The 12710-nt window shown below is 38.8% G+C and overlaps 1 protein-coding gene across 1 annotated transcript in view; it reads right to left on the bottom strand.

Annotated features, from left to right (window-relative positions):
* ADGRL2 (adhesion G protein-coupled receptor L2) overlaps window positions 1–12710 on the bottom strand; it is a 165034-nt gene that overhangs the window by 70985 nt on the left and 81339 nt on the right. The window contains exon 3 of the mRNA XM_031063819.1: window positions 3196–3409. Coding sequence (XP_030919679.1) covers window positions 3196–3409 — 214 coding nt within the window. The remainder of the gene's footprint in view (window positions 1–3195; window positions 3410–12710) is intronic.

Here is a 12710-nt window from a genome sequence, read left to right as displayed (position 1 = left end):
CATTTAATTTCTTTTTAAATGAAAAGGAAACGGGAGACCTGTCCCTGCTAAAGGACAGCAGAGCACAGAGGAGTTGGACTATTTTAAGAAATAAAACGTGCCTGAAACATGGGTCCTCTGCCACTCACTTATGCTACTTGCTCACCAAATATTCCAGAAATTAGCTTATTTCTGTACTGAACTACAGCATGTGGTAGAATCTCTCAAACTTGATGGTATGCAAACGCTGGGGTTAATTATCAGAAAAGTGTGAAAGAGGAGAAGGATTTTCTAAAGGTCTAGTCTCTTTCTTCAAAGCTTTAATTTCAACCATGCCAGTCTGAAGTTTACATAGAATCTAAATACATCTGAAAGACTTTATTCTGGAATAATTGGGATGTAATTTCAATCAGGGACTAAAAATTTAATAACCATTTTACAGAGGTAAAAGCAAAGCAATGAAGTCATTAGTGTTCTAGTCAGGCTTCCTAGGAACGCATTAACTTAAAAATCTTTTGAGAACTGCTGAAAAGAAAGAATAGGGTGAGGTAGAAAAGATTAAGTAGCAGCTTGTTCTGAGAAAGAGGAGCTGATGCATCAGTGGACACTGGCAAGGTCTGTGTGCTGCTATCTCAAATTCTCTGGAAGGGGAGCAGGGCACGTGATTACATGGCTTTGTGTTAAACTGGAAACCTCATCTTATTTTTCAGTCTTCAGATTTCACAGTATTGATCTCATTAAGCCAGTGTTTTCACCTTGTAATTGCAGAAAATGTAGTTGCTGCACAAAAGCTCTGGATTAATGTTGCAAATGAATAATGAGCACTTAATTGCTGCATAACTACATTTAACTGTACATCTAAACTGAATTGAGTGGTCAAATGCAGTGGTAGCACAGTTGACTGAAGTGATAAAAACAGGTCCGTAAAAGTAAACACTGCGAGATTTTAAGTAGAAATATAGAAACTATTGCTGCTTATTTCTAAAAGTAGAGAAGATTTTACTGTCATCAAAAGTTCTAACCAATTAAATAATAAGGAAAACAAATGAACCTGATAGTCCTTCAGGTTAGATTTTTCTATGCAATTGTTGCCATCAAAATACAGCTGAAGTGTTACTTTTATATATCAGATCAAGGACATGTGCTGAGTACCAAACAACAATTTGCCTGAGACAACAAAAAATTACAATCACTGATGCAGTTATAAATAGATGAGGTACAAGAACTGTTAATATTTCATGAGAAATTTGCAACATTCCTCTATGCTTGCAATATAGCACAAATTGAGCAATTTTGGAAAAAATTAAGCAAGACAAGAGACATCTTTTCTACTTAATGACAGGATCTAAGAAAGAAAACTATGAAAGCAAACTTCCAAATTGCTATAAATGTCAGACAAAAATAGAAAGCAAAGTGTCAAATGATCTTTGCCATTTGTTCAGACAAAAAAAAAGAGAACAAAAATGGAAAACTCTTTGAGCATAATCTGAACCAATGTACTCCATGTGATCACAATTTTATTTTAATGTTGAACACAGCATAAGAGTAAAAGATGGGGGAAGTTCAAAAATACACTTTGCTATCATATTTGTACAACTGATTAACTGAAAAGGAAAGATTGAAATTTCAGCTTTTCAGTAACAGTCTGATGTCACTTCAAGCAAGACTGTGCCTCTATATTTGTCTCTGACTACCCTAATCTGTATATTTGCAGTGAACATAAGGAAGACTTTGATCAAAACACAACATGCATTTTACACAACAAGGAAGTCTACAGAGCGGCACTACATTTACAAAAGCAATTGAAGGTGGTTTCAAAGGGAGTCGACAGATTAGAGGATGATGACACTGCTGCTGCAGTCTCGATGGAAATCTGGCTTGATCTAATTAACAACTACGAACTCGAACCACAAGAAGATAATTCAAACATGATTTAAAGAAGTTATATTACCTTTTTAACAGTGTAGTGATGGAGCCTTTCCCTTACTGATCACAAAACAAGCCGCAGGTTCAACACAGAACAAGAAATAAAAGACCTCATATCCTCAATTTACCTACAGCATTTGAAATTGAAGTCTGAGATCCAGCCCAAATATTTGACTACAGAAATAAAAAATATCTGCATATTCATATAAAAATGATAAAAAATTTTAAGAGTCACACTCATGACAACTTAAGTGAATCAGTAAATCAAAATGGAAGCCTATTTTTAAGAGGTGACTACGGGACTAAGTGTTACCGTGTTCAAACAGAACAGAGGACATGGAGCACAGAAGGCAGTACAACTTGCATATTTCATTTGACACATCTGTGTACAGGCACCAGAAAGCTTCCAGGTTATTCCCATCCCCTTTTTGTTCAGATTCCTCACCTTAGGAAAAAGGCACTGGGAGGAAAACTTCCAACCAATCCTGAACACATTCAGGCTTTTAGTTTAAGCCAGTAGCAATGCCAGTGACTTATTTGTGCTGACATTTCCACAACTGTCAGTAGTAGGTGGCTGCTGCCCATACACAGCCTTTAGCACAGGACTTTCTGTGAATCTGAGCTCTCATGCACCTTTTGTAATAAAAATACTTTTATTGGCAGCTGGGGACATGATTAAGAGGTGGAATTGGCAGCACAAGGGTAATGGTTGGATTTAATGAACTTAAAAGTCTTTTTCAACCTAAATGGCTTTATGATTCTTGGTTGGTTCTTCTGTCTTCTCTGAATGTCAAGTGCTGTCACCAGCTTGTGCTTATATGCACCTGTATGCTCGTACACACATGTATAATGACATATAATCATCCTGGCATGCAATCATTCTGACATTTTCCATTGGAGAGAACTACTATTAAGAACTACGGCAGGGATTTACTGCATTTCTTGAAAAATACAGCAGCCATTTGGAAAAATTCTCAGGGCTATTTGACCCCCTGAAAGACAAGGAGATAGGGAATCTCCAAATAACTGAATTGTTTCATTCTCCTTCAAGTTATCTTTCTGCTTTTTAACGCTTGTTTACAGAATTTAAAAACCCCAAAACCTCTAATTGCAATGGGTAGTTTCTATTTGCCTTAAATATTATTAGATAGAAACAATACTACCTGAACAGCAAAGTGGCAATCACAACATTTTTTGCAGCATATTCCTCTCTCTGTATTAACACAGACATTTTTCCTCGTTAGTCTACATACCATGTTAGTATACATACCATGACATGTATATTTTTACCTTTGTGTCATAATTTTGTAGGCGTCTGGAAGGAAGCATTCTGTGTTCTCCATCTGGAAGGGGTCAGCATCACAGATCTTGTCGTCTGTCCGTCCGTAGTTGGCGCTTTCTATCATGATGACATCGCTGCCGGGACACCGCAGGTCGATGGAGTAGCCTTCGCAGGAGAGCTCCCTCCTCACCAAACCAAACGGGAGCGCTGCTCGGCTGAAACCTTGGGAAAAAAAAAACAAGGACAAAATGGGGCTGAGCCTAATGGACACAGTGAATTGGACTATTCCTTTTCTGCCACCTAAGCACCAACTCTCGTGTGCTAAAGTGCAACTTCACACAGTTTGACCTGGTACCATGTTAAGTGAGGCGTCTTTCATGGAACTGTCACATCCCTACACCATGGCTGCTATGTTCTTAATCTGGGAAAAGAGGAAATTCCCTTTCACTGCTTCTAATCCTGGGCAGGGCAGACAGTGGTGCCTGTCTGCATGGCTACACTGCACGTTCCAGTTTCCACCTCTTTTCTCTCAGCTTCTGTCTCCAGTCCTTGGGCACAGTCAGACAGGCTGTGTCTGGAAGCAGGAAGCAGCAGAGCAGGCAGGATTTGCAGAAGTGATTTTAAAAAAGAAAACAATACAACCACAAAAAAGCCCAAAGCTGTAGTTCCAACTTCCAACTTCATTAGTCTTTTTTGCTTTGTGTCTCCCTTTCTTCAGGAAGAGCTGGTTACTTTTGCTTAGCTATTTTGTGACCTCAGCATGGACATGATCCAAATATACATGCTGACACTTCACCTAGTTGAACTCCAGTGCTCCTTACTGTGTCTTTTACATAAACTTAACTACATACAGATAGGATTTTGAAACAAATACAGAAATTAGCACTACCAAAAATCGCAGATGTGTACTGTATTAAACCTCCCCATTTCTCACAAAAATAATACATTTAATTTTAATTTTTAACATGCTTTTTTCTGCTTAATAGAATCCCTAAAAATAAGTAACTTCTCCAATGAAGCAGTATAAAATACTTTAAAAACAGAACAAGGTTCAGCTATTCATCCAGATGCTTAGTCTTTTAGAGACATTTTTTAACACAAAAGAATATATTACATCAGAATAAAACTATCTGTATACTACAGTTTCTTGTATACAGTTACTGATGGATTATTATTAAACAGTATTTCTGTTTCTTACAAAATTGTGTGACTTTGGGTAAACAAGCTGGGCAATATGGCAGTGTTAGAAATCTATTTCTTTAAAATATTAAATCCCAAATTTTCAGGAGAACTTCCTATTTTTTAAAAATGCCTTCATAATACAGTAACACAAGGCCATTAATATTTCTGTGCAGGCTCTTGGAGACCAGTTGTGACAGCAAAGAGAAATAGCTGCTAAGTATGGAAAGTTGGAGCTCTGTGGGTTTTCAAAATCGAAGAAAATAAACTTTTCTTAAAAAGTATGATGCACTGGAAGAAGCAAGGAAGAAAGCACCTAAAAAATCAAGAACAACTTGAGATAACCCCTTGATAGTAAATTTTCCCATGAACCAGAGGCTATCATTTTTTCTATTGAATTCTGTGTATTAAAACTCCTACTATATGCAGATGATTATCTGTTAAGACAGCAAGAGTTTTTTCTAACGATCATGCGAGTATAAGGATGTGGCTCCCTGGCATGAACTTGCCCAGCCACAAGGAGAAGAGTTGGCCAGAGCCCAGTGGCCAGGTCTGCCTTTATATTCTGTGGAACTATATCCTACAGGAAACCAGTACTGTTACTGGGCCAGTATGCTTCAGTATTTGTTAACAAGGGAAAGATTCAGTGCAGTGGAAATCATCAAGTTCCACCTCAGATTCACTCCTGGCCCTCAGTGTGGCTGCACATATCATGAGCAGTAACAAACACCATGATTTCAGGCTTGCTGAGGTGTCATGGGCTGAGACCTGGAAAGAGCTAAAACACAAATCCATCCCATTAATGTCCTGCATGTTCCTCCCGTGCAGCAAATAATACAATGAAGACAGAAGTCACTCACAGCTCGGGGAGGGGCACATGCAGAGTCCCCACCCCACCTGAATAGAGCAACTCCTTTAATTAATTACCATCACAACAGCCATGGTGGGACCAAATATAATGCTGCTAGTCACTGCCATTCCTACATCCTACTACTCCTGTCAAATCTAATGCCATCCCCAGGAAGCCCATCCCTCGTGCTGGCAGCAATGGTGCCTGTATCTCCTGCACTCAGCTGGCATTCCATGGCCTGCAGCACCACCATGGCCTGGCTGGGGGAGTGCACCCCTCTCACACTATTTGAATTTCCATCAGCAAGAAGGGGAACTGCACCTACAGCTGTCCAAAGAGGTGTATGCACCAGGACAGGAGGGAAGGGGCATGGGTACAGCTGCTGAGGTGTGAGTGGCTTCGTGTGCAGCAGCAGCTCAGGACACCTATGGGGCCAGGGCTGACAAAGCCATGCACAGCTCCCTGGGACCAGCACTAACCCCTGCTGTGGATCCTGCAGCACAAGCCCCCCTTCTGCTAGGAAATACTCTGAGTTCAAACACAAGACTTCTGCAGTTATGCTACAGAGAAATCAGCAGCCTGCAAATCTTACTTCATCATCTATGGCAACTGCTATAATGACTATGAATGTGTTTTATCCTGCAGTTTTTCCCCCTGCAGGCATCCACAAGAAGTTCTGTATCAGGACAAACATTAAAAATATTAGAGCAAGGTTAGATCACTTTGCAGGCAACAGAGGACACACCTGAAATTGCAACGTAGGTGTTACATTGCAAAAGCAGCAAGCAATAAAGCAAAACAATGCAGTGTGTGTTAGGTGGGAATGCTGCTCTAAGAAATCTCTGTGGTGCAGAAAGAATTTTAACTAAATAAAATAAATAAATTCAAAGTCCACTAGCGGAGCTGCTATGATCTTTATGCTGAAGCTTTATTTGTAATTTTTTCCTATCACCAAAGAAAAAATAAGTATATCAACAAGCAAAGTGTAATTCAATCCATCTTGCAATCCTGACAATCGAAGAAAGAACTTGTGGGAGGCCCTGTAAGCAAAAAATCAATATTGCAGCTTTGTGCCGTGCAAATGTGAATACTGCCAAATAGCAGTGCTTAGGGTAAAATGAACTGTTTTGCTCCATTTTCTCCTCTCTGAACAAATGATTTTGAAACGACAGCTTTTTTTTTGGAGCTATAAAACGTCAAGCAATAACTCCCTGTGCTTCAGGCAAGTGATTGGAATAAATACCTCTTGGCAACAGGTGCAATGACTTAGGACTGAAATTCATTTACATTCAGGAGATAATTCCTGATAAACAGATGCACTGCCACAGGATGGAAGTGTGAACAACCAGCATCTGAATGCTTCAGCATCCTTCCAGAGTTTTTTAGACCTAAGTATGCGGCTCTGTCAATAATCACTATTGTCACCAGTAACTTTGTATCTCCAATGCAATTCCGCAGGAGTATTCCCAACACTGTATTTTCTTAACCAAGCTGCATTAAACCTGCTGCTTGCCTTACCGAACCTGGAACAAACCTACTTTGTTTGGCTGTCCTCCGGCAGCCGAAATCAACATTCCTCCTCTTCTTGCTGATTGCTTCGAGGCAAACTGTGCCCTGGATGACACTGCTCCTGCTGTCTGCCACCCAAAATGCTCCCCGATTGCAAAGGCCTTTTGGTGCCTGGGCTGGGACTTCCAGCACAACCTAAACATTAACTCAAATAAGCGTCTATTACCCAATGCAACATATGCTGTCTCCGATTCACTCATGCTTGAGTATATTAATCAGTGCTGTATGCCAATTTTTAATTTATTTTTTCTTTGTAATGGAAGAAGATTAACACCTAATGAGAAAAAAAAACATTGTTTCTGTCCTGCTGACCGTTTTGATTATAGAAAAGCTTCCTGGCAAACATATGTTTCCTGCACATTTTATCTGCTCACAACTTAGTTGAGTGCAGGCTCTTTATTGAAAGGAGCAAATAAACTGCTTTTGTGAAATCGCATTTCTAAAAAAAAGGTAGAGAGGATGCTAAGTGGCAATATTCATTCTTTAATTCTTTATTGATCAATCCATATAGGAAAGACAAACTGAAAGGAAAAATCACAATCAAAATTTCTCCTCTGGTATTTTAATCTATGAAATGAAAAGTACAAGTCCTGTACAAGAACCGTACTTCAGAATCATGTTTTGGAAATGTGGTAAATTCAAATCTGGCTAAAAAATTTTAATTTAAGTTTGCAAAGCCTTATTTACCATTTCACTGTCTTGGTTTCTTCAGAAAAACGATTTCTCTTTACAAAGATAACCTAAATTTGTCAAAGCGCAAAGAAAAGTTAATAATTCACAGCATCCTGCCCACTAGCATACCATGTTTTTGAGCTGTCAATAATAAGAGAGTGTGCTAAGTTTGGTAGATAAAAGCAAAAAAGCACCACCACATTTGAATGTTCATCGAATACAGAGGGAAAACAGTGGAATGTAAACAGGCTAACATCAGTACTCGACATCAGAAGCAAGGAACCTTTGATTAAAACTTAAAGCACAGAGAAAGTCAACATGGAAGTATAAAATTATTTCAAAGAATGAAGATACTGGAAGAACTGAGAATCCAAAACAAATCTCTGCAGAAATAGCTATATATATCTCTGTGAGCAAGGAAATATTGCTTCTTGTGTTATTTGGCTGTAACAGAAAGGTCTTTTGAAAAGAGCACATCTTTTCAAACAGAATGTTTACAGTTGTCTCTTTCACAATCTCTTTTATTTTACCATATCATGCAACATGATGATTTAAGTTCTACACGAGATGAAGTGATGTGTCCTGGGCAGCATTTCAATAATATATGTTTAACAAATGCAAAGCCCAATGAAAACTGTGCTGAGAATCCTCTCCCTCTCCACTGAAGTGCACACACGCACACACGGGAGGGTGCGCAAAGACAGCTGAACACACTTTGCCATCTGAAAATCATGCAAATGCTCAACATGGGCGCCTCAAAGCTTTTGTAATTCCTCAGACATGTCTCAGCATCCTGCAGTTTCTAAAGAATCCCATGAACTCTGTCAAGGGAGACTTTTCTCCCAGTCTCTCAGCACTGTATATATTTCACACAGACAAGCATGTTATTTTGTTAAACAGCTTTTAAATTATCCAACCCTGGTCAACAGAACGCTACCAACTACTACAAAAGACAGAGGCAATTTAAATGACAACTGTGCTTTCTCATTCTATCTTTGAAGGAAAAAGTCATTCTGGCAAGCATGTCTATTAAAAGATTACATTGGCACAGTAAGAGCTTCTGACAGTGCACAGAGGTCTGGAGTTCACAGCTCTCAGCTCCTCTTTCAGGGAAACCCAGCAGCCGTGCACAGCCAGCCTGTGCTGCAGCCCAGCACACAAAACCCCACTGTTCAGTCGGGGTCAAATTAGGCAGGAAGTGATGGTTTCAAAAATATCCTCCTACAGCTGGATTCTCTACCATTTTATGTATATACTCCTTCTTGTCAATTAAGATGCTGAATGGAGCAGACATCAGGAGAAAAGGGATTTTTTAGTAAAGGAAAACTATTTTCTACTAAGAGTTTTTTAAAACTCATTCATAAAAATGGGATTATCTCAAAACAAAGTACATGAAAGTATCTCATTATTTGAACTTTAACAAAGAGGCATAGAGTCCTAAGGAGCAGACCTGACCATTTAAATTACACTGAAGCCAAGCAACTTCACTGAATAAATGAGCTGTGAGGGGAGATACTTAACACTGGTTTCTAGCATTCTGCTTCTCAGACATTTCATATTTCAATTGCATAACTAAAGTCTGGAAGCTTGTCTCTTACCAAATGGATATATGAATTCCTATCAGTAAGAGCTTTTAGAAATATTAAGTTACTAGTGAAGGCTTTTTATAGTATTTTTTTACATGTTATTTGAACATGATTTAGCCTTTTAAAAAATAAAAATTTTAAAAATATTTTAAAAGTTTGAATGTTTTTCAAAATTCAGTGTGAGCAGCAAAATGAAAAGAGCATGTAATTTTCTGTAATTATATACTTAATATTCAGTATACATAAACATAAAGTACATATGTCTGCTTAATGAGATTCAGGAGAGAAGCCAGAGTTACACCCTCTGACTCACACCAGGATGGGTCCTGCCTTCCAGGTTCACTGAAACTTATTACAATTTTCCTTCTATGTTTTCAGTCTCCATGCAATTCTCAAATATAACCCTGTGAGGCTCTCTTCAGCAAAAAAAAGAGTCAGGGCTTACCTACTTTCTGCACCTTGTTAAATGATTCAGCAAAACCTAAAGTGAGCAGCAGCATCTCAGCCTTTTAATCTAACAGCGTCGATCCTTCCTGTGTACTGCTGGCAAGGATCTCATTTAAATTCTCCTAAACAGCTCTCACCCCTCATTCAGAAGGGCAAGAATGTGTCTCTCTGATCCAGCAGAATTAAAGGGCTTTTTTTGATGGTGTTTTTGTTAGGGTTTGGGCGTGTGTGAGGAGAGTGTGTGCACTTTAATAGCAGGAGAGAACAGAGGGCAGGGATGAGTGCTACACTGACAGACCTGCAGAGCACAGTCCTTCAGTCACCTGGAACCAGAACAGGCAGACTGCAGCCATGCACACATCCCCACATTAGCCCGGTATGTCTCGACCCTACTCTGAAGGAACTGCCACTACTGGAAAAGAGATAGTTTGGTCTTCATGCCCATTTAATCCTTCACCTGCCTGCTGAGGCTGCCATTAGAGTGCTAATTAATGCTAAACTGTGAAAATGGGCTTCTGCACTTTGAATCCAGCCACACTGAAACTGGAGAGAAACCACTGATTCCTTTAATGAAAGTCACCAAACCAGAGCCTGGTTCCTGGCAGCATTTTAGCAATGCCTACATACAGCAGATGGAAACCATGTGATCTAAACATGAAAGTCTAAATATCTAATGTAAAAATACATGTTCTTCAGTTCTCACTTAGCGCCACATTGTATTCTCATATGTATGCACCTTTCCCATCCCTTCCAGTGAAGCTGTATGCATGAGAGCAAAACTTTGCCCTCTTGATCTAAAATTATCCCAGTTTAAAACAGTACTCATCTGCCAATGATATTTCTTTTCTTTTGCCAGCCAGATGTCTGTTCTCAGGCTGCAAGAATCTCCTTCCTTTTTTCCTTCACATCATACACACTTGATCCTCTGCCAGCTCACAAAAAAGCACTCTACCCTTTTCTTTCTTGCCATTAAATACATTGCATCTTCAAAATTTCTCTAGGCAAGTAAGTCCCATGGTCTTTGTAAACCCGCCCTGCTGAAGGTTATCTCCAGTTTACCTACTGTGAACTCTCTGAGCACACCACCTGTCAGGAAGGAGAAGCTTCTGAATCAGAAACAACCTCTTAAAAAGGGAGGTAAGACACACAAAGGCTGATGTGTCAGAAATGTTGTTTCAACAGGATTTCCCGTTGAATTATTTCCTCTGCACAGGATACTGGTAGAAGAATAAAAATAAATACGCTTTTATTTGCTATAAAAGTGTATCTTGACAACAATTTATATTTCCAGTTATCGCAATCATTTTTTGATTGGAAACCGTGTGTTAGGGAGGGGCAGAGGAAGAGGAAGAAAGGGCAATTTCCATCAGCAGTATTCAGAGTGGCCAGCTGACAAAAGAACTGTTTTCTTTCCATCCTTAAGAAACCCAAAGCCTTGTCACCTCAGAGGCTGAAAGAAGTCATGCAGAGATGTATCATTTCCTTGGGAATATTTGCATTGGTGGAAGCCAAATCATCCCAGTAGGTGACATGCTGGGGGCTAATAATAACCCTTAGTGTCCTGTGTACATCGCCTTCTTAGCAAGCTATACCCTAACCTATGTAAGAAAGTAAAACATTTAATCTCACTAAGATACCTGACAATTCTGGCTCATTTTAAATAAGATTTAATTCTATAATTGCTGTGGGTTGAAAACACCAAATACAGCCCTAGTGCTAAAAAAATAATAGATTTAATTATCATACAATTGCTACCACATGGCAATATTTAAAAATGGGACATTTTCTTGTTTACAAACAGAATTACATATACATTAGAAATGGAATCAAGAAACAATATAAGAGTTCATATACTCTCCTTTGTTTCAGTAAAATGATGGGGTGGAGTCAATTGTCACAGTATAATTTATAGTGGAAAAGTTATGTGGTTAATTTTAATGATGGCAAGCTGCTTAAAGAGTGCTTATGAGCATGCAAATAGCACAGCAACCCCCTTCTTGTAAGTATAGCTTCAGAAACATTTCAGAGAACTCAGGGGTAGAAAGTAGAACCCTTGGAAACATAAAGGCAAGGATCCTGCAGATGAAATCAAAACATACAGTCATACCTTTTGAAAACAAGAGGAGCCATGTGATGAATGTACTTTAAGGTAAATGTGCCATCACTTTAAATGTTCCCATAAGTAGATACAAGAGCAGCATGCAATCTTGGAAAATACCTGTCAGACTGAAAGGCTTTCTTCCTGACCTTACCTTCTATGAAATATTTGTGGATTTTTAAAATACTATTATAGAGAGGAGAAGGATGTACTACACAGTTTTTACAGTGTACTTAAGGTTCTGGCACATTCTGTGAATCATGAAATAATTCTACATACATACTTAAGAGAATCCTCTGAATAATAAATTGCATGAAGAAAGGAAAACTATTTCATTTTTTGAAACAAGGAGGTAATTAAAAACCTCCTAAGGAATATATGCAGTTCTGACATGCTCCCTGGGCAGCAGGGAGTAAGAATAGCAACACAGGTACCATTTCCAGAGTAAATAAAGGAAACAGGCACCTTTTCCACCAGTCAAACTGCTGTTAATCACCTGTAAAGGAACTGCATATCCATATGCCTCATTGCAAACATGAAAGACAAGAGAGATAAAGGGACAGGATAATTACATTCCACCTAGACTCAAATTCAGGGCTTCTGAGTTTGAATTCTGGTTTTCAGTCCTGGAATCTGTGTCTTCCTCACCGACCCTCACAATGTGTATGGCAAGAATGCTCTCAGCTTTTAGAGAACTACCTAATGAAGGTTCAAATGAAATAAATGAAAAATCAGGATCCTTGAAATCTCTGAGTACTAAGACAGTAACTATGCAATTTTCCATAATCATGCGAAAGAGTTCCATATTTAATACTGTTTATATTAGAAAGTAACAAGAGGCATGAACAGGCACTGTAGCACAACACAAGAAGGAAAACTTTGCATTTCCTGATTACTTCAATTTAGAAGCACACATCTATTAGCTGAAAGACTGTGTTTCTAAAGCTCTGCATTGATCTTAATGCAACCCATAATGAAGGCAAGGGCTAGGAAAGCTCTTCACCACACCCAGGAAAGAAATATCTCTTAGGTGCTCAAATATAAACTCAAAACCAGCAAGACAGAAATGCTGCACCATTACTACAGATGTGAAAGGTAATATTCCCAGTAATTAATCTGCAT

Source organism: Geospiza fortis, unplaced genomic scaffold (assembly GCF_000277835.1).
Source record: "Geospiza fortis unplaced genomic scaffold, GeoFor_1.0 scaffold1310, whole genome shotgun sequence".
In the NCBI taxonomy this organism is placed as follows: Eukaryota; Metazoa; Chordata; class Aves; order Passeriformes; family Thraupidae; genus Geospiza; species Geospiza fortis.
This window is presented reverse-complemented; position numbering and strand designations above follow the sequence as displayed.